The sequence below is a fragment of the Vombatus ursinus genome, unplaced genomic scaffold (genome assembly GCF_900497805.2).
Source record: "Vombatus ursinus unplaced genomic scaffold, bare-nosed wombat genome assembly UNPS02014812.1, whole genome shotgun sequence".
Lineage (NCBI taxonomy): Eukaryota > Metazoa > Chordata > Mammalia > Diprotodontia > Vombatidae > Vombatus > Vombatus ursinus.
The window spans coordinates 72,162,611-72,184,608 of NW_020954590.1; the positions used below are offsets into that span (position 1 = coordinate 72,162,611).

Here is a 21,998-nt window from a genome sequence, read left to right on the forward strand (position 1 = left end):
CACAGGTCTAGTCTTTATCCTTATATGTAAATTATCTTTTCTAAAAAAAATAACAATAATAATAACAAAAACAAAACAAGCATGAACAGTGGGCTCTTTTTATCTCTCAGGATACTATAAAATCTAGATAAACACTATTGCCTCATTCCAGAATACTCACTATAAATATATAAACAAAATATTGATTTTTAATACAATGAATTTGAAATTTATCTGAGTATTAAAAGCATCAGCACTTCACTCTTAATAAGCCTGGACATGAAAGAAAGCACTAAATAATAGCACAAAGAAGATATATTCCATCAGTCTTAAAAGATGATTTCTTGCTATCCAGTATCCTAGGTATAGACTCATCAAATATCCATTCGTTATATGTCACATTTCAGTAGGCTTTTTTTAATGAAGTATTATTAGGAGCTGGAAGGCTTGTGACAAATGAATTAGTGTAATGAAATTCAGAGGTTGAAAAAAGGGTTATATGGAGATTCATGGAATTAAATTTACTCTTCTATCATGTGAAATTAAAAATAAACTGAGAAATGAACCCCCTATTGGGAAACAGAGTATAAGTTGCAGAAGTTTTCACTTCAGGACTCTGGGATCTTTTAAGTTTGTATCTTAGTTTGGTCTAAACCAGGTGATCTCGAAGCCAAGTTGTATCAATCACCATCCTACTCTTACATTCTAACTCTAACTCATCCAACTGAAAGCTCTCGACAGCCTTGTTTCTGTATCAGAATTCTCAGTGGCTAGCACAAGGCTTGGCACATAGTAAGCGCTTAATAATTGATTTTTATTCACTTATTTCTTTCAGTATAATTGGTGAAGTTAGAGTAGTAGAGATAATTACCTTTGCGATGTACAATCAGCTGGACAATCACTCTCTTCACCCCCAAAGGACTGACAGCCTGACATTCATACTGGCCTTGATCATGCTCTGCTACATGGTCAATCCGAAGGGTACCTGAAGATAAAAGGATGTGCTGGCCCTCCTGAGGGAGCTGGCCTCCTGTAAGTAATAAGCAAAAGAAACACACTTAAGCATTTCATTGCCTAAAGCCTTAAAAGTCACAAATATTATTTTCTTCCTTGATTATTTTTCTTTTTCCTGACTCTCCTTTTTTTAATTAGATCATGTTTCATGATCTAGTTGGTCCCCCTGCCCCTGAACCTCTCTCTCAATTTCATAGGCAGAACCATTAATACCAACCAACAATCTCCATCACCAACAACCTTGTTCAGCACTGCTTGAAGATATGGGTTCAATACTGGCCACTGAACAAGGAGAGATATAAGGAGCCCGAAGTTAGTAGCTCACCACCCACCTCAGCATTGATTTCATCTTAATGTCTTTCCTAATAAGTGAGTTCCCACCTTATCCTCAAATCAACGAAACTTTATCTTGTAGCAAAGTTCCTGAATAACTGAGTTCTCTGCCTTGTATTTCCATAAGTATGATCATGCTCTTCCCCCTGCCCCCCATCTGAATCCTTTGAGTGATCAAATTTATTCTTAGTCTTTCAGATCCTATTCTCCATTGCTTCTTATGACTAGATTCATATTTCCCTATCTATTGTTGAATATTCCAGATTTTGAACATCTGTCTAATTGAACTACCATCAACCTGCTCTGTGGACCTTTACTAATATCTTCCCCTACTTCCATCCATATAAACAACCAGATGTAAGAATAAGCATGAATTTTGAAAAAAAAGATAATTACTCCCATTTCATCTGTCCTTCCCCCACCATGGATTGGAATGTTTTCAGCATATTTTAGTATTCATGTCCCTTTGTTGCCTTTCTTTAATTCTGTAGGTCTGCTTTGAGTCCCAAATATAAGTTTCTGCTGGGTGGACTGTCCTGTTCCTATCCAAGCTGCCTTGTGGCACTTGGTACTTTACCTAACTTGAAAGTAAGGTGAGAATGTAAACAAGATTAGAAGAAAAAGAAGAAAATGGCATTGCATATTTATAATGGCTAAACTCAGCAATGGAGAATTAAGAAAATGTACCTTTTTCCCTTCATAACAGAAGTGGGAAGGACTATGGATATGGAATATCATATGTACTGTTAGACATGTTCAGTCTGTTAGTTATACGTATTGATTATTTTTTCCTCTCTTTTAATTTTTGTTATAAGTGGTGACACTGCAAGGGGAAAGAAGGGGAGGAAAGGATATATTCAAAACTGTATATAATAAAAAATAACAAAAAAGATGGTTTTCAAAGGGAACTAAGAAAGGATAAGAAGATATTATTTTCTAAGTTCTATAAGTGAGGCAGTTAAAAAATTGAAATTGAGAGCGGATCTGCAAAAAAAGATGAAATTGATATCGAGGTTTCTCCTAACTCTAAGTTCAGAGCTCTTTCCATTATACTGTTCATCAACTAATTTCTCGCCATCTTCTCTATTGTTAGTTGGTTACTCTTTCCCTAATGATCCCTAATTTATAGGTCAGAAAGAAGTGGGCAACATACTCTCCCCTCTTCCATTGCCAGTTCTAGACTCTTGTTCTGCCAAGATAACTCAGTTAATTCTCTTCTTTTGAAATTCCTCTCATCTGGTTGTAACATTCTATCAAGATTTTTTATCATAATCATCTACCAATCTCTGAAATCTTCCTACATTGAGGTCAGTCTTCCTCTCCACTCTAACTAACCCTTATCATTATTGGTTATTTCAATAGTAATCTTAAACTCCCCACCAATAACCTAGCTTCCTAGACTAACAACTTCCTCAACTCACATGTCTTCTTTACAACTCCACTGTACTTCAGCCACCCACATTTTTAGACCTACCAGACTGGAAAGAAATTATAAAATTCTGTTATCAAAATCCTGTCCATTAAAAATCAAACTTCAGCTAGGTTCACCCAATTGCACAGCAATAATTTTATCTTTGATTGTTTTTCTATGATACTCCCTATATCTGTTGTAAAATTTTTCCTCTCTATTAAGGCATCCAACTCTAACCCTTACAACTATCCCCTTTTTCAACTAATTTCACTTCCTGTTTTATAGTCAGTCAACAAATACTTATTAAATGCCTATTATGTGCTAGGCACTATGTTAAGCACTTAAAGATACAAAGAAAAGAAAAATCAGCCTCTGTCAAAATCTAAGGAGGGAAGACAACACCCAAAAATAAGTTTACAAGTGGAACTGAAGGTATGTGGTGAAAGGGCATGGAGAAGTTCTGTAATCAAGTGGGAAATGATGGGGTATCTAGAGAATTTGGGAGAAGGTCTCCCAAGTCTGCCTTCTACCTTCTCCAATCAAAGGGAGGGAGGGGCTCAAGGATTAGAGGGTACCGAAGATGTGTGAGTTACAGAGTTGATTTTGATCTTGCTGGAAGTTGAGTTTTTGGAGATAATGGTGAAGTCCAGGTAAGCAGCCAAGTGAGAAGTGATAAGGTATCTGAAGCCATTAACCATGACTTCCTTCATTTTCCATCCTCAATATTTTAAAACCCAGACCTTCAATTATTCCCTCCTCCTGCAGTCATCAGAAGATAAAGTGGTCAACTTATCTATTCACTTGATTCCTATCCTTTCTTTCTTCACCACTATTCAATCATTCCTTCTCACAATCCTCCCCAGTATTATCAACATCTCTCTGTCTATTGGCATTGTCCCTGTTGCCTATGAGCATACCCAGGTCTCTATCCTACAACAAAACAAAAAGAAAAAAAAAAGCCTTTGGTGATAAATTTCTAGAAAGAGTAGTCTTCAAATGTTTCAGCCACTTATTCATCAATATTCTCATTGATCCCATACAATTTGGTTCTCATCCCAGTACTCTACACAAACTACTCTCTCTAAAGTAACTAACTGACCTCTTAACTACCAAATTCATAATAATTTTTCTCTATCCTCATCTTTTTTAAACTTCTTGCAATATTTGATAGTGTTGATCACCTTCACCATATTGATATCCTCCTTCCTCAGTTTCTTCTCAGTCTCCTTGCCTGGTTCATTGCCTTCATCCTGACTTGTTAAACAATATGTTCCCCAAATATCAATTCTCCTTTTACTTTTACATTCTCCTTTGAACATTCTAACATTCTCTTGCCTGAATGAATCAATTAATTAGCAATAATTATTAAGTACTTACTACATACAAACCAGCATTTTTATCACTGAGGACACAAAACATAGTCCTTATCCTCAAGGAGAATAAATTTTAATAAGGCAAAAATACAAATATATGGGATTAGTAGACAGTGAATGGACATGTACATAAATTACATATATATGGTTCAGGGAGGATAGTCCTGGGGAAGGAATTGTTGAAGGCAAAACAAACTTCCTGACTCTTCAGGACTCCATGTGTGTTTTCTTGGCAAAAATACTAGAGTGGTTTGCCATTTACTTCTCCAGCTCATTTTGCAGATAAGAAAACTGAGGCAAACAGTATAAAGTGAGTTGCTCAGGGTCACACAGCTAGTAAGTGGCCATGATGTGGATGTGTTTTGCTTGACTGTGTTTATTTGTTAAAAGTTTATTTTTGTTTTTCTTTCTTTTGGTTTTTAATTGGGGAGATTTGAGGGAGGCAGAGGGAGGGTTATCAATTATGAAACCAAGAAAAGGAAAGCCAAGCCATTGAAACATTTTTAAAAATACACAGAACAGAACAGAAGGAAATTCAGCAGGTGGCATAGAAAAGCAGGAAAATTTTTAAATTAATGTGTGGAATTTATTATATCCTTTTTCTTAAATTAATACTATAAAATAGAGATTTACAACCTCAAATTCAATATTATTTTGTGTCTTGCTGTGAAAGACTTTTTATTGTGTTTAAGTCCAGAATAAAATATAGAGAGTAATAATAATAAACAAATTTACATATACAAATTTAAAGTTTGCAAAGTGCTTTACCCTGACAATAACATTGGGAGACAGGTACAATTACTATCCCTATTTTATAGATGAGGAAAAGAAAGATTAATTGATTTGCCCATGTTCACACAGAGAGAAAGTTTCTGAGGAAAGATGTGGACGGAGGTCTTCCTGATGCCAAGGCTGGCCTTCTATTCCAGAACTTTATGAATGTACTACCTAGCAGTCTAAAAATAGAAAGAAAGTAATCTACTAGGGAAGGCACTAGCAGTTGGGTGGACTAGGAAAGACCTCCTGTAGCAGATGGTATTTTAGTTGAGTTTTGAAGGAGTCGAGAAGCTGAGAAGTAGAGGTGAGTAAGAGCATTCCATGCATGGGAGACATACATGACAAAGGCAAGGAGCTGAGAAATTGAATGTTATTGATAAGAACAGCAAGTCAGCTAATACAGCATAATAGTAGCATGACTGGAAAGCATAAAACTGAAAATGCTTTAAAGATCTTTAAAAACCAAACTAAGAAGATTAGATTTGACCTTAGAGGTAATAGGGAGCCAATGGAATTTACTGAGTATCAGAGTGACATGGTCAGATTTACATGCTCGGGAAGCCACTTTGGCAGCTGAAGGAAGAATGGCATGGAGTAGGGAGAATCATGAGGTAGGGAGATGATTTACAGGGTCATTACAATATTCTAAGCAAGAGGTAATGATGGCTTGAGCCACAGTGGTAGTTGTGTGAGTGGAGATACTTATACAAGAGAGGTTTTGGAGGCACGGGTAACTCTCAAATCTATATATTTTGTTCCTAAAGTATCTACTGACCTCTGCTTTCATATTCACAGCTGCCTACTGTTTATTTCCATCTACAGAAATATCCTGTGTAACTATTAGAATTCACTTGTTCAAAATGGAAATAATCATCTTCTTCCCACCCCATTAAAACTGCCTTTCCTTTATTTCTTTTTTTAAGCCTAATTTTATTTTTTTAGTTAACTTAAACATCCTCTCTCCCTCCTTCCCACCTTTCTTCATTGAAAAAGAAAGATAGAACTCAACAAATATGCATGGGGAAGCAAAACAAATTCCTGCATTGTCAATATCCAAAGATAGAGAGATAGATTGCTTAATCTGTATCCTAAGTCCATCATCTCTGTCAGAAGATGTGGAGCACCTTCTTCATGAGTTGTAAAGAATTGTGGTGGGTCAGTGTTGACCAGAGTTCTTCAGTCTTTCAAAGCTGTTTTTCTTCACAATACTGCTGTTATTATATAAATCATTCTAGTTCTGCTCACTTCACTGTGCGTCAGTTCATATGTCTCTCCAAATTTCTATGAAACTGTTCCTTTATCATTTCTTACAGTACAATAGTATCCCATCACATTTATACAGCATAACTTGTTCAGCCAAATTCCCACCACCTCATTTTTCAAATCTCTACCATGGTTAAAAGAGCTGCTACAAATATTTTTGTACATTTTTCCTCCCCTTTTGATTTCTTTGATGTATAGACCTAGCAGTGGTATTGCTAAATTGAAGGGAATGAACAATTTAATGCCTTTATGAGCATACTTCAAAATTTCATTCTAGAATGACTAGACCAGTTTGCAGTTCCATCAATAGTACATTAATTTATCTATTTTCCCACAGCCCCTCCAGCATTTATTGCTTTCCTTTTTTATCAGCTTTGACAATATGATAAGCATATCAACCTCAGAGTTGCTTTTGAATTTACATCTCTCCAATTATGAGTTATGTGGAGAATTTTGTCATACTGCTATTGAAAGCTTTTATTTCATAATCTGAAAACTGCCTGTTCCTAACCTTTGACCCTATGTTGATTGGGAAATGGCTTTTAGAAAATCTGAATCAGTTTCCTATATATCTTAGTCACAAAGCTTTTATCAGAAAAAAAAATTGATACAAAGATTTTTTCTCTATTTACTTGCTTTTAGCTGAATTGGTTTTGTTTTTGTGAAAACATTTAAATTTTTTGTAACCAAAATCACCCATTTTACTTTCTGTGATACTGTCAGTCCCATTTGGTCATAAACTCTTCTCTATCCAGAGATTTGAAAGGTTTTTTTCTTCTTTTCTCTTGTAATTTGTTTATCATGTCACTATTTGTGACTAATTCACATAATCATTTAGAGTTTATCTTGGCATACATGTGTATTGATCTACATCTAGTCTTATTCAGACTGCTTTTGAGTTTTCCTAATAATTTTTGTTGAATAGTTAATTTCTACTCCAATAGCTAGTGTCTTTGTGTTTATCGAACACTTGGCTACTGTGCTCACTTGCTTCTGAATAGTGTATACCTAATCTGTTCCACTGATTAATCTTTCTATTTCTTAAAAAGTACCAAATTGTTTTAATAATTAATACTTTGTACTATAGTTTGAAATGAGTGCTAGGCACTCATCTTTTCCACTTTTTTTTCATTGTTTCCCTGGAGATTCTTTACTGTTTTATTCTCCAGATGAATTTTATTATTTTTCTAACTCTAAAAAAAAGGAATCATATGGTAGTTTGGTATGATACTGGAAAAGTACAATAATTCAGATAGTATTGGTAAATATATTGACTCAGCCTATTCCTAAGCAACCAATATTTTTTATAATTATTTTTTATATCTTTGTATATATAATGTTTTGTAACTACATTCAGATAATTCTTGTGTGTGTTTTGGCAAGTAGATTCCCAAAAATTATATAGTCTCTATAAAATAGGATTTCTCTTTTCTATCTCTTGCTGCTGAATTTTGTCAGTAATATGCAGAAATGCCAATGATTTTTGTGCAGTTATTATATATACTGGTATTTTCACAAAACTATTGATTATTTCAATTAGATTTTTTGATTAATTCCTTAGTATTTTCTAAGCAAACCATAATATCATCTGGGGGGGCAGAGGAGGGTGATAATTCTGTTTCCTTTTTGTCTATGCCTCAATTCCTTTTACTTGCCTTGTGACAAAAGTTAGCTTCTAGGCTAACAGAAATGGTGATACAAGATACCCTGATGCATTACACCTGATTTGACTGGAAATGCATATAATTTATTCCCATTACATGTAATGTTGGTTCTTTGTTTTAAATAGGTAGTATATATCACATTAAGGAAAGATTAATTCATTCCTATGCTTCTTTGTATTCTTAACAGGAATGGATTTATATTCTATCAAAGCTTTATTTACATTTATTGACATCACCATATGATTTTTGTTGCTCTTGTTATTAAAATATTCTATTACCTTAACAGTTTTCCTAATCTTGACTCAACATTGCATTCTTTTTATAAATCCAACCTGATCTTAATCTATACTTTTTGTGATATGCTGCAGTCAATCCTTGCTAATATTTTAATTAACAATTTTATAACAATATTCATTAGGGATAATGGTCAATAGTTTTGTCTATTTTAATCCTCCCTCACTTCCATATCAAAACCATATTTACATTCTAGAAAGAATTTGCTAGGATTCTTTCTTTTTTTAAAAAAGTAATTTTTGCAATACTATAATGAAACATTCTTTAAATGTTTGATAGAATTCACTTGTTAATCCATCTCTGGTCCTGGATTTTTTTTTTCTTTTGGAAGTTTACTGATGGTTTACCTTTCTAAAAATGTGCAATATATGTCTTCTACTTCTTTTTGTGTTAATTTGAAAAATTTGATTTTTGTAAATATTTATTCATTTCATTTGGATCATCAGTTTATTATTGGGCAGAATAGCTTTTAATTATTTCCTTCATTTCTTACTCATTTCATATAAATTACTTTTCTTTTTTGATATTATAACTTGGTTTTCATCTTTCTTTTTGGTTAATCAAATTAGCTAATGGTTTATCTTTAAAAAAAAAAACAGTCCCTACCTGTATTCATTAATGCAAAGGGGTTTTTTTTTCAGTTTTGTTTTTTCTCCTTTTATTTTCAGAATTTCTATTTTGGATTTAATTGAAAGTTTTTAATTTGCTGGTTTTCTAACTTTAAAAAAACTTTAGTTACAAGTGTAATTCATTGATTTTTTTTCTCTCTCTTTTTCATGAATATATGTAGAGACATACATCATCCCTTTAAGGTTTTCTTTAGCTATATCTGAAAAAGGTTGATATGCTGCCCCCTGGAGCAGTTATTTTTAATGAAATTGTCATTTTTGTATTCTGTTCTTTAACCTACCCTTTTAATTATTTGGCTAGTCTACAAAAGCAATTCTGATTATATTTTAATGATATAGCTATTTCTAAGTATAAATGGATAAAAAAACCCATCTGCCACAAACAAATATGTTACCTTTGTTACTATCTTAATAAAAATGTTAATAGAATCATCTTATTTTAGGAAAGAGAGAAAAAAGTTGAACCTGAAAATCCTATTACGTTGTGGCTATGGATTTTGAAAAAGTATTCTCTGGTTTAACAAAATGAGATGTAATCTTATTCCTATCATAAGATCTTATTTGTGAAAAATGAGTTTTCTGTTGTAGCTATTATATATACAAAAATAATGATTGAGATTAGTAGTCTAAAAAGAAATACAAAGAGCAATACCATTGCTCACTCCGAGGAAATCTGACCTGAAAAAACAAAGTAGTTTAATTAATATCACTACTATTATGGCTTGTATACTCTAGACCCGTAATTCTCAAAGTATTTGATCTCAGGACCCTGTTATACTCTTAAAAATTATTGAGGATCTTCTTCTAAGATCTTTTATTTATGTTAGTTGTAGCTATCAATATTTATCACAACCTATGAAAACAATTTGGACCATGTGCATCACCTAAAAGAATCTTGGGGACCCCAAAGGGTACCCAGATTATACCTTGAGAACTGCTGCTTTTAATGATGGAAGAAAGGGAAACCAATGTTTATCAAAGAATAGGTAAAAAAGTGTTGAGAATGCTAAAGCACAGAAGGAAATGAGGTGTGAGATCACTCATGCATTTCTCTTCTAACTGTTGATTGCAGTGGTGTTGACTTTTTTTAATTATTTGGTTAAGTAGGATTTTCCACAATCCCTTAAATATGACATATATATGTTGTATTATGACAATGAAACATCTACAGTTGTAAGGTTTGAGTATCTGAGAAACTTTATGAATTTAAATCTATTTTTATATCAAATTGAACTTCCCCATGGTATGTTGACAAAATGATTGTGTTTCAATCTAAGGTAGTAATAATTATATAACCTGAACTTAAAATAATTTCAAATAATATTAGCAGCTATAAAATCATAGAATAATAAAGCTGGAAGGGATCTTGGATTTTGTCTAGTCCAACACTCTCATTCCAGAAATAAAGAAACTAAGATGCGGAAACTTAGATTAAAGGTGTCATTAAAATATTTTATAAAAATGTAATCTTCTGCAACTATATTTTAATATACAAATTTGTGCTTTTCCACATGAAAGCTTGCTTAAGACAATTCCAGGTGCTGTTCCCAAAAGAATAATATTTTCATCCAACGATCTCTTGTAAAAGAATACATACCTGCTTTGGTCCAGGCAATTATTGGAGATGGATTGCCATCAGCTTCACAAGGAAATTCTACAGTATGTCCTTCTAGCACTGTTTCATCTTTAGGAATGACTGTAAATTGAGGAGGAGCTGAACAAGAGAGGAGAAATAATATACAAAGAGCTTAAATATGCCATCTAATCTCCAGGCTATCATCTGGTAATGTTTTTTTTAAAACTACTAAGGAAAAAAATTTTCAATCATGCTAGATAGTCATTCAAAATAAACAATTGAAAAATGCATGCATGGCTGTGTGGAGATACAAGTAGACATAACAACAACAACAATAACGATGATTATATATATATATGTATATATATATATATTTGCAAAGAACATTTTTACGTGATCCTGTTTGTACCTCACAATACCATTATTTTCCCTTTTGCCATAATATCAAATTCTAATTTTAATGACCATATCCTCATAATTTTTGTTCATTACAACCTATTGAGAAATCCACATACAAGACACATTTTGAAGAATTAAAAAGTGTAGTTGTTGGGTTTTTTTTTCATTAACAAAGAGCACAAAAGTATGCAGCAATAATTAGACTCAATAGCCATTTAAGCTAAGACTCTTTATGCTAACTATCAGGAGAATGATAGTACTTCAAAGAGACACCAAAATACCCAGCTGAATAATGGAAATCATAGTAATCAATAATCTAGATGTTTCCAAACATCCAAATGTCAGGCATTCTGTTACTAAGTCAGACAACCAACAGAATTTCCCTTTTTTACCTACTTTGGTTGACAGTGTCTACATGCAGACAGTGAACTGTGGGGAATATGCTCTAGAAACAATGTCAAAAACAACTGATGTAGCTATCAGTTCTATAATCACCTTTACATTTAATATTATAGAAGAATTCATACTAGCAGTTAATGTTTATTTATTCGTTCTTTTTTTTTTGACCAGGCAATGGGGTTAAGTGACTGGCCCAGGGTCACACAGCTAGAAAGTATTATGTGTCTGAGGCCGGATTTGAACTCAGGTCCTCCTGAATCTAGGGCCTGTGCTCTATCCACTACTGTGCCACCTAGCTGTCCCTCATTTATTTATTATATTTTTACTAAGTTGTAAAGTAATATGTGTGTATGCGCATGTACACACATATGTGTATACAAACATGTTTATTCAAATATGTTTCTATTTACATATGTTTATGTGCATATATACATGAGTGTACGTAAAATATTATTTGATCTCCACAATAACCCTATGAGGAGGAGTTTTTATACTTGCAATTTACAGATGAGGAAACTAAAGATAAGCAATACGGAGTGACTTGCCCGGCATCAAACAGCCAATATGTCTGAGTTACGATTGGAACTAGAGTCTTCCTTACTCCAACTCCAGCACTCCATCCACTCTGCCCATCAGCTGTGGCTCACGTCCCTTTCTTAAACTGGGAACATGATACCAGAACAGAAAACATGGAATAGGAGTGAAAACACCATCCAGGGAATTGTGTTCTCTGAATAGGAGTGATAATACTATCCAGGGAATTTTGTTCTCTTAATTTCTTATATAACTTAACGGAAATGGCAAGATAAATCACTTCTCCATCTTGTTAGCTATGAGGTCTTCCTTCCCCTAAGATTACAATTATATCATGACAAGCTCTATTCTAATTGCTATGTATATTCTGCAGTATAGTGGATAGAAGATTGGAAGTCAGAAGTCCTAGGCTCACATTCCAGCTCTGTTACTTATGACCTCTAAAACCCTGGGTCTAACTCTTTAATCTCTCTAAGCCTCAGTTATCCCACATGTAAACTTAGAAAGCTAGAAAAGCAGTTATCCCTAACATCCCACCCAGCTCTGTACAGATTAAAGTCTTTTAATATCTTTGTTAAATCACAATTTCATTAGTGGTGCTGCACAAGGATATCCTTTCCTGCCACTTCTACAACATCACATGGATCATTAAAAGCCCTTGAGACTGTGTGCCAGACATTTATAATAAAATTATAACATTTCAGACCTGAAAGGAGCCTCTGAGAGATTTTTTAAGTTTCTCATTTGAAAAGTAAGATCAGGAGAAGTTAAATGACTTTGCCAAGGTCACACAGCTACTTAGTAATAGTTAAGACTACAGTCTAGGTCATTCTTCTCCTAGTTCTGTATTATCTTTACTAAAAAAAAAAAAAAAAAAAAACCCCAGTTCCCAACAACTCTTTCTTAGTGGAGTTCTTTCTATAATGAGGATAACTTATTGCATTAAAAAAAGATTAATTAGTGGTTATAATAAACAGTTGGAATACAAAGACAGTTTATGTGCACAGAATAATTTTTTTAAATGGAAAAGCAGACTTGGCCTATGTTATTTGCAGTTGTCTAAACTTTATCAATCTGAGATTAAAATCCTTGGACAGAACCTTGGAGTTAAAAGACCCAAGTATCTTTCCCAACTCTCTTACTTACTAGCTGCTTGACCATGGGTTCAATCTTGATGAGCTTCAGTTTTCTTTTCTGTAAAATGGAGATAGCTGCCCCATCCATCTCAAAAAGTTGATTTACATATCAGAGAATGTGATTCATGTGAATATATTATGTAAATTGCTAAGAGCTCTACAAATGACAGCCAAGAAAAAATTAAAATCATGTGTTTAAATAAGCAAATGAAAACAAAAACTCAGAATTAAAACCATGGCATCTGAACAGAATTTTTAATATTATCATGCACCTAAAAATACAAAACAGACTTTCTGTTCTACTGTTTTATTCACATTTTTATGATTTTAATTCAATTTTCTGTCTTATTTTATCTTATTCGGCTGTAAGCACATGAGGGCAGGGATGAAGTCTTACCTAACTTCTTATCTCGATGAACATTATTAGAGAAGTGTATTAGAGAAGTGTTTTATAAATGACTTTTAACTGATTCAGTCAATGAATAGATAAATTATCTTATAACCAATACAGCTAGGGCAGCTAGTTGGTATAGTAGATATTGTGTTGGACTAAGAGTCAGGAAGCCCCAAGTTCAAATCTTGCCTCAGACACTTACTAGCCATGTGACCCTAGACAAAGTTACCCTTTGTTTGCCTCAGTTTCCTCATGTGTTAAATGGAAATAAAAATAATACCTCAGTCCCAGGATTATTGTGAGGATTAAATTAGATAACATTTGTAAAGGGCTTCCCAAAACTTAAAGAGTTATGTATTGGCTAGCTATTATTATTCAACGGATGAAAATAAAAAAAAATAATTTTACATTTTGAAGTTTTATGGTTTTGAAATACCTTCACATCTATTGTCACCTGTTATATTCACAGTAATGATGTGAGATGAGTAGGGGAGGTCTTGTTATCCTCATTCTATATATGAGGAAATTGAGGCTCTGAAAGTTTAAAAGACTTGAACAGGGTGTGTTGGTAAATGTTTAACAACCAGCACTCTAAAAAAAAAAATCTACAGATGACACAGTTTTAAATCTAATCTACATTATTAGCATTTTTCTATCACTTCCTTAAATCTGGATAATCAATAAAACAAGAAATCAAGCTCAGATTTGTAGTGTTTGCAGATTTCTAAGCTGTTAAGTGCTCACATTGGAAATGTATTCAAATTAGCTCCAGCACCAACCTGGACTTGTCCAAGGTTGAAAAAAAAAAGGAATCAACCATTTATCAAGTGCCTACCATTTGCCAGGGACTGTGCTAATCACTTTATAAATGATATCTTATTTGATTCTCACAACAACCCAGGAGGTAGATACTATTATTAATTTCATTTAAAAGTTGAAGAAACTGAATCAGAGGTTAAGTGTCTTGCCCAGGATCACAAAGCTAATAAGTGTCTGGAGATAGATCTGAATTCAAATCTTCCTAATCCCAGCCTTAGTGCTCTATCTACTGGACCACCTACCTGCTTCTATGGGTGTAGCTGAAATAAGAGAGATCTTGGGAGAGACCCCACTTATGCCCATATCATTAGCAGCACATGGGAGACAAGAAGCATAAACTTTGGCAATTTTGAAAAACAAATACTTGGGGAGTCAAATTAAGTCCCACAAATTACCAAATAGAAAATAACCTTCAATCACGTGCAGCAGCCCCTCCTGCTTCTATAGAAATCGTGGCAGCCAGTAGTGGGAAACAAAGAGTGGGTGTCAAAAATTATACAATTGTTACAATGTTTATAAACTTTAACTTAGTTATTGGTACCCTAAATGTGAATTCCTTGGCCAATAACCAAAAAAGTACATACTACTACAGGAATTGTATTATTATCACTATGCATGCAGCCAGATGACAGAAAGAAGTTGCAACGAAATTGGAAGATCACCACAGATTCTTACTTAGAGAAACAACTGAAGGAATTGGAAGAGTAGGTTTTATCATGTAAAGGTAACAACAAACATTATGACATGTCACTCACTGTCCTACTGGACTGATGATACTTCTCACTCTAAACATTTGACCACATGTTTAGAAGCAAACCAAGGTAGCTACTTCACAATTTTAAAATATGGAGGAACTGCTCTAGATGGGTTCTTAAAAAAAAGATAATTCAGAAAAAAAGAAAATCCAATGAAGATTCATTTTAGGTTATGTCTAATTTTTTAAATACCATATTGTTAGAACACTAGAGAAATGGTATTCTAATAAAGAAAATGCTGAAAAGACATGGACATGAAATTTGCTTGCTAGGACATACAAATTAGAACTCAGAAATTAGGTTAACTCACTGGACCAGCTATCAAAAAATTACAGGAACTACAATCACACCAGGAATGCTGAAAACACAGTCATTATTTTATGAAGTTGCCTAAAATGAACAATTTTCACTAGGGAGTCAAAGTTATTATGTGCTTATATCTACTGCATAAAGTGTTTTGTTATTTTACTAAAATCAATCAAGAGTGGGCCCTTCTAGCTATTCATTTCTGGGATGTCTAGTAAAAAAGAGTTTTGATTTACAGCATTAATTACTGTATGCCTTACAAACTAAGTGCCAGCCTTGCACGTTGATTTACGTTCTCATTAGGGGACTTGTTTTCCATTTTTATTTATCATTTACCTCTGCCATTTGAGAGGGGAGCCCGTGTGGCTTTAATTGTGACCTCAGAATAAGTGGACATTAAAGATCTAGAACAAATGGAAATAACTCCTGTTAAAAGGACAATAAAGAGCAACATCTTGAAGTATACAGTCCTTTTCAATAGCCAAATGATTAAAAACTCCTTTTTTGCAAACCATTTGAATGGTTTAATGAACTCATTTAAGCAGAATTTGAAAAAAAGTCTTCAAAGTGATACAAGAATGCCACAAAGATAAGCAGATGATGATTTCCATTACAGATCATTTAGCTCAAAGGAAAACACTGGTATACTGTGGAGCAACAACAGCAACAACAATAATAATAACTAATATCTAATCTATTATCTAATTTGATATTCACAACAGCTTTTTGAAGTAGGCAGGGAAGGTAGTGTTACCTCATTTATTTTTGTCTATATTAGAAGATGTATATGATTTCAATTGCCTTGTCCCCTCACTGTGGATTTGTAGGGACTGATTATATAATCCCTACAATATAACATAATCAAGAATTATCCTCTAGAACAGATAACATAAAACATTTCAGAATTGATGATAACAATAGAGCACATAATGCCAACCAAACTGAAAGGCTGTGAGCCAAGCCCTCACTAGTTGCCAAAATAAAAGAAGCAGGTCATTGTGAAATAAAGAAAATACTAAAAAATAAGAAAAAGAGGGGGGTAGAGGGGGTGGGAAGGGTGCTGATACAGGTAATTACATAAATAATAAACAGTCATCATATAAATAAAGTCATAAATAAAGTAGTCAATAAAATTCAAATTTATGCAAATCAATAAAATCATTTCAAGAAAACAAGCCCAACAGAGTTTGAAAGTTCAAAAAATATTCCTGCCATTTCAGTTTGAGAAGCACCATGGTATAGTGAAAAGTATATTGGACTTGTAGTCAGAACACCTAAGTATACCATTTCCTCACTTTGGGAACTTGACTAAGACACACTTGGCCAACCTGATCTTCAGTTTCCTCATCTATAAAATAGAAATAATAATACTTGGTGTATCTACCTCAGTGGGTTGTGGTGAGAATCAAATGTGCTTTTTAATTGCATGTGAGAGTGAGGGGCACAGAGGAGAAACGGAGCACTCTTGGAGTCTCATTCTTATTAATGGTGACCATGTGACCTATTTCTGTCTATGTGGTGGCCCAGTACTGAAAGGGCCCTGTATTTGATAATGAGGTGGTAGAACCATAGTGACCATTGCCCTGCTCCTTCCCTTTACAGCTGCAATAGGACGAGGTATTGAATCTAAAGGTCACTAGAACCAAAAAGGATGACTATGAATATACTCCATGAGAAGGATGGGGAGTGGGAGGGGTCCTGTTACATAAAATGCTAAATAAATTTGTGAGTTATTATTATTAACCAGTTCATCTTCTTCTACCATTCCAAACAACATTCACTATTTGGAAAGATTCATGTTTTACGACATCTTAATTACTTTAAGTAATGTTTTGTTTTGTTTTTTCCTACCACTGTACCTTGAGAGACTGTATGGTATAATTGATTTTTAATAACATTTTATTTTTTCCCAATTACATATAAAAACAATATTAACGTTCTATTTTTTTATTAATTTTGAGTTCCAAATTCTCTACTGCTCTCCCTCCCCTCTCCCTTCCCTGAGACAGTAAGCAATTTGACATAGGTTATACATATGCAATGTATGTCATATTGAAAAACATATTTCCCTTTGTCATGTTATGAAAGATAATGCAGACAAAAGGTAAAAGAAAACATGGTATAATTGATAAAAAGTACTGTGCTTGGTATCAGTAATATCTGAATTCAGATATGTGAAGGGATTCCCTGAACTTGTCTTTTTGAGTTGCCATATTTTCCAGAAACTGAACCTAGAGCATACAGGAGGTCCTGAATGTGTCAAGGACAAAGCTCCCCCTGAGCTGACATAATTTGGAGTTTGCACCCCAAGCTGGACTCCCTGTGTGTCCTTGAGAGGCAAAGCAGGTTCCAGCCAGTCTGTGCCAGGCTGGGATAATGCTTGTGCAGCTGGCACAATCCTTGGCAAATAAGTGGACCCTCCTATCTTCATAGTCTAGCAGTTCTCAAGGGAGAAAAAGAATGAGGCTTTTGCCATCACCTTGCTCTGACCAATGGGGATGGTGTTATCTTTTTTCCCATCTTTGCTGCACTGTTTCCCTTCCCATACTTCCTTGTATCCCCTCCTCCCTTTGTCCCTCTGTTATGAAAATGTAAACTTCTGTAAAGACTGAAAACCCTTTGGGTTCCATATTCATGTACATTTCTCTTGTAATAAATCTGGTTTCCACAATAGTCTCGTGATATTGTGATTGCCTGTTGATAGATCCTGCCTCAGATACTTATTGCTGAGGGAAAAACCCCTTAAATAGGAAAGTCATTGAACATCTCTCTACTTCATTTCTCTCCTCCATGAAATAGGGACCATAATACTTATAGTCTTGCCTATTGTAAGTATCAAATGAGATGATGAATATAAAGCACTTTGTAGACTTAATCATTATTACAATGTCTAGCACATAGGAATGCTTAATAAATGTTCATTGACAGAATGATTATTACCCATAAAATGAAACTAGGCATCTCTTTACATTAAAGGATTATTCTTTGTTCAAAAGAGAAAAGAGACAGTCTGGTACAAAAAAAACAATGCTGGAATTGGAGTGAGGAGAGACCTGTTCTCAAATACCACTGGAAAGATTTGTAAATAATGTTGCTTGAAAGCTGACACAATCCTTATTTGGACTAGACAGTCTCTGTCTGGGGTCTCTTCTGGACCCTTTCTTTGCATTTGTTTCATGTACAAAACTGCTATACTAAAAACTATAATGATTATCCTAACGTTGTTATGAAATAATGTATGTAAAGCACATTGAACAATATTGTGTAAATGTCAGCTATTATTATTAATACTGAAAAATAAAGCAAAATACTCTACACCCAGCATATGTGATAGTCATTTAAAACAAACAAACCCTAAATATAGTTTTGCAACTCCCCCACTGTTCCTAGAAATCTAGAGTGAGGGGACAGGGCAGTTGAAATCATATAAATCTTAGAATATAGACATAAATAAATGAGATAACACTACCCTCCTGCCTACTTCAAAAAGTTGTTGTGAATTTCAAATGAGATAATATATTTCAAAGGGCTAGGCAAACTATAAAGTGTCAGATATGTCAGATATGTTTGTTATTATTATTATTGTAATAGCAGTATCAATTATAACACCTGAGTAGAGTACTGATGAATGTCTTAACATCACAAATATCATATCAATATGCCAAGGGCCTGAAATGTCATTAGAGTGGAAACTCCTAGACCATGAGCTATCTATAACTGACAGCCAGAGGCTCAGAAAAACCAAGTAATTTGCTTGTGGTTGCAAAAAGCTAGTAAGTGTCTGAAGCAGAATTTGTATCCAGTTCTTCCTAAGCTCTCTCCACTATGCCATGATTTCTTAAATAAAATACAGATTGTTTTTTGGAACATCTATTGTATCAAAGTCATTTGGAAAATAAAACTATTTCTTTCTACCCCTACTCATTTTAAATTAATTCTATTTTCACTCAAACTGGATTCTTGGATTTACTGAATAATAATTAATAGTAATAACAATATCAACAAAAATTATTAATAATAATAATAATACCTCAGAGTTAGAAGAGACCCCAGACAGAGACTGTCTAGTCCAAATAAGGATCCTAGAGCCCAAATAAGAATCCTCTCTACAACATACTCAACAGCTGACCATCCAGCCAATGCCTAAAGACTTCTAATGATACTGAGCCTCCTATCTCCCAAGAAAACTCTAATTGTTAGAAAATTTTTCCCTAACATTGAGCTTAAATCTGCCTCTCCAATTTCCACCCCTTCTCTAATTCCTGTTTTCTATATTAGAATGATTCTAATCAGAACAAGCAGAACAGGTAAAGCAGTATGGTAGAGTAGAAAGAAGGCTGAACTTGGAATCATATGGTCTGAATTCAAATCCTGAGTCTCCTACTTACCAACTTAGAGGTAGTAATATATGACCTTGGAGGAGTCACTTAACCTCCTTCAGGCTTGAGTTTCCTCATCTGTAAAACAAGGGGGTTCTCATCCTTTCAACCTTTCGATCAGTGACTCTATGTGAAACATTTTTACTTTGAGAGTGACAGATGGACCATATTTTGTGAAGACCTTCTGCTCTACATACCTTGCACAATAATAGCTGCTGTTGATTGAATAGATCCTTGTGGATTACTGGCATGACAGGTAAACTGACCATGGTCCTGCATTGTGATATTCTGAATAAACAATCCTCCAGAAGTTATGAGGTACCTGGATTCATCCAAAGCCTCTGTTTTGCCCCTGGTCCAAACAATATGGGGTTGGGGATGGCCTGTGGCCATGCATTCCAAAGTTGCACTGGTGCCAATGAGAACCTCTGTGTCCTGAGGTTGGATTACAAAACTGGGCTTGGCTGTGGGCAAAAAACAGAAAGAAGATAACATCAATAAACACATATTAAGAAGGCATTTTCAGTCATTTGTTCCGTAGTTTTGAAGCACTGAAGTCTATCTAATTCAAAACTCATTTAAAGTCATTAGTGCTGATTAGGATGAACATCCTGAGTACCAAAATAATTGATTGTCAAATAATAAGCATGACTTTAAAGAAAAGATCTTCTTTTAGCTGAAGATCTCCAAAATCCTTGGGGGTGGTATTTTTCTTTCTAAGGAACTCCAAGCACTTCAAAGATGTCTGTCATGGTACCTACATTTTTATAAAGTCACCTAGTACAGATGAGAATCATACTTTGGGTAAAGATAGGACTCAGTGACTTCTGAGTTCTCTTCCAACTGTAATTTTAGAATTCTAAGATCTTACAATTGGATAAAGCCTTGTATAAGCTTTCCTATATGGAATGGATTCTTAAGGCAAGAATTTCCAACACTGGGAATGACCGGCATGTATCACCAGTCCTGCAGATTATATAGAGTAATCTCTACCTCTATGACATAGGTATCATTCGATGTAGCTCCTACATAATCTTCTTCCTCCTTTACCAACACCATGGATAAATATAGGATTTCTCATATATTAATGATTTTTGGTAATCCTATTTAATTTTATGCATTTAAGACACTATTCTGAGAAGGGATTCTTAAAGAACTCAAAGATTCCGTAACCCAAAAAAAAATGAATACTTGTCCTAAACTGATCTTAATTGTTGAAAAAAAAGTATTGAACTAGAAACTAAAGTATATTTCAACATGTAGTCAAGTGACTCTTTATAAAGGACAAATCTTGACCCATCAAGCTATATAATATTACTCTGAGTTATATGGGCACAATCAATTAGGATTGTGGCAAAGTCTAACCATTAACATATTATATAGTTGCAAGTATTTTATTACCTTCAATCAATTAATCTTTTAAGCACTGTGATAGGCATCAGAGATTTAAATACAAAGAATGAAACAATCTCTTCTTGCAAGGAGTCAGAATATTTTAATGGGAGAAATAATAGTACATAAAATATATACAGCATAAATATAAAGTTAATAAATCCTAACAAATACAAAGTAATTATATACATGGTAGTTTGGAGGGGATATGACTAGCAGTACCTGAGCCAGATCAGAAAGGGAATTCTATCTGGCAGATTTTTACACTACAACTTTTTTTAATAACTTCTAATTAACACTATTACAATATGTTATGTAGAAACAAAATGATGATAGTTTGTGGTCAAACAGAAACACTTCTTTTCTGCAAAGCCATAATGAAACATCATGAAACCTAGGAATTATTCTTAATATTCTATAGATGAACTAAAAATAATCAATAGCAAAGCAGCAATAATGTAAACAGCCAATTTCACAAACTTTTTTTGATCTCCTAATAAAACAAGAATTGACAGATGTGGCAGGCCTTCTTGTAGTTGTCTAATCAGAAGTACTCTCCAATCAAAGTTTATAAGATAGTTCTTTAAAAATAATGAAGAAAACAAAAGAAGACAAATGTCAAGAGGAAAAAAAAGAAATATTAGGTAGTCTCTTTGATGTAGCAATAAAGAACATTTTAAAATTGTGACTAATAATAATTGTACCTTGTAGTCACACATTGTAAATTAGTGATAAATAGTCTAGTTCTATTTTAAATAACAGAATCACCTGATATATTTGTACTAAATGCAAGAAGAAGAAAACAAAACTTTACTTGGAAGACTGGTATATCTGAGGATGGCATTCTGTGTCTTGACTTCCCCAGCAGAATTCTTGGCCATACATTGATATACACCTTGGTCTGACTCTCTTGTGTTCAGAATCATGAGCGTTCCATCATCGAGTAAATTCAGTCGAGCATTATCTTTCATGTCCAATGAATGGCTGAAAATAAATTTTACTCAAAAATGTATTTAAAAACAATTTTAAAAATTTATCCACGCAAAAGGCCTGGAACTTCTCAGGTATATTATTATTTTAATCAATTATTAATTCTGGGTTAATATTTTGATTTATTGAAGAATGTTGTGAAAGTCCAAAGTTTAATTTCAGCTTTTCATTACCTGAGGGAC

The 21,998-nt window shown here is 33.8% G+C and overlaps 1 protein-coding gene across 1 annotated transcript in view; it reads right to left on the reverse strand.

The window, feature by feature from the left end:
• The window catches only part of LOC114054133 (peroxidasin-like protein), a 475,034-nt gene that overhangs the window by 118,085 nt on the left and 334,951 nt on the right, over positions 1-21,998 (reverse strand). The window contains exons 9-12 of the mRNA XM_027877274.1: positions 21,641-21,810; positions 19,632-19,898; positions 10,335-10,451; positions 851-1,009 (exon numbers count right to left, since the gene is read on the reverse strand). Of these exons, the coding sequence (XP_027733075.1) occupies positions 851-1,009; positions 10,335-10,451; positions 19,632-19,898; positions 21,641-21,810 (713 nt within the window). The remainder of the gene's footprint in view (positions 1-850; positions 1,010-10,334; positions 10,452-19,631; positions 19,899-21,640; positions 21,811-21,998) is intronic.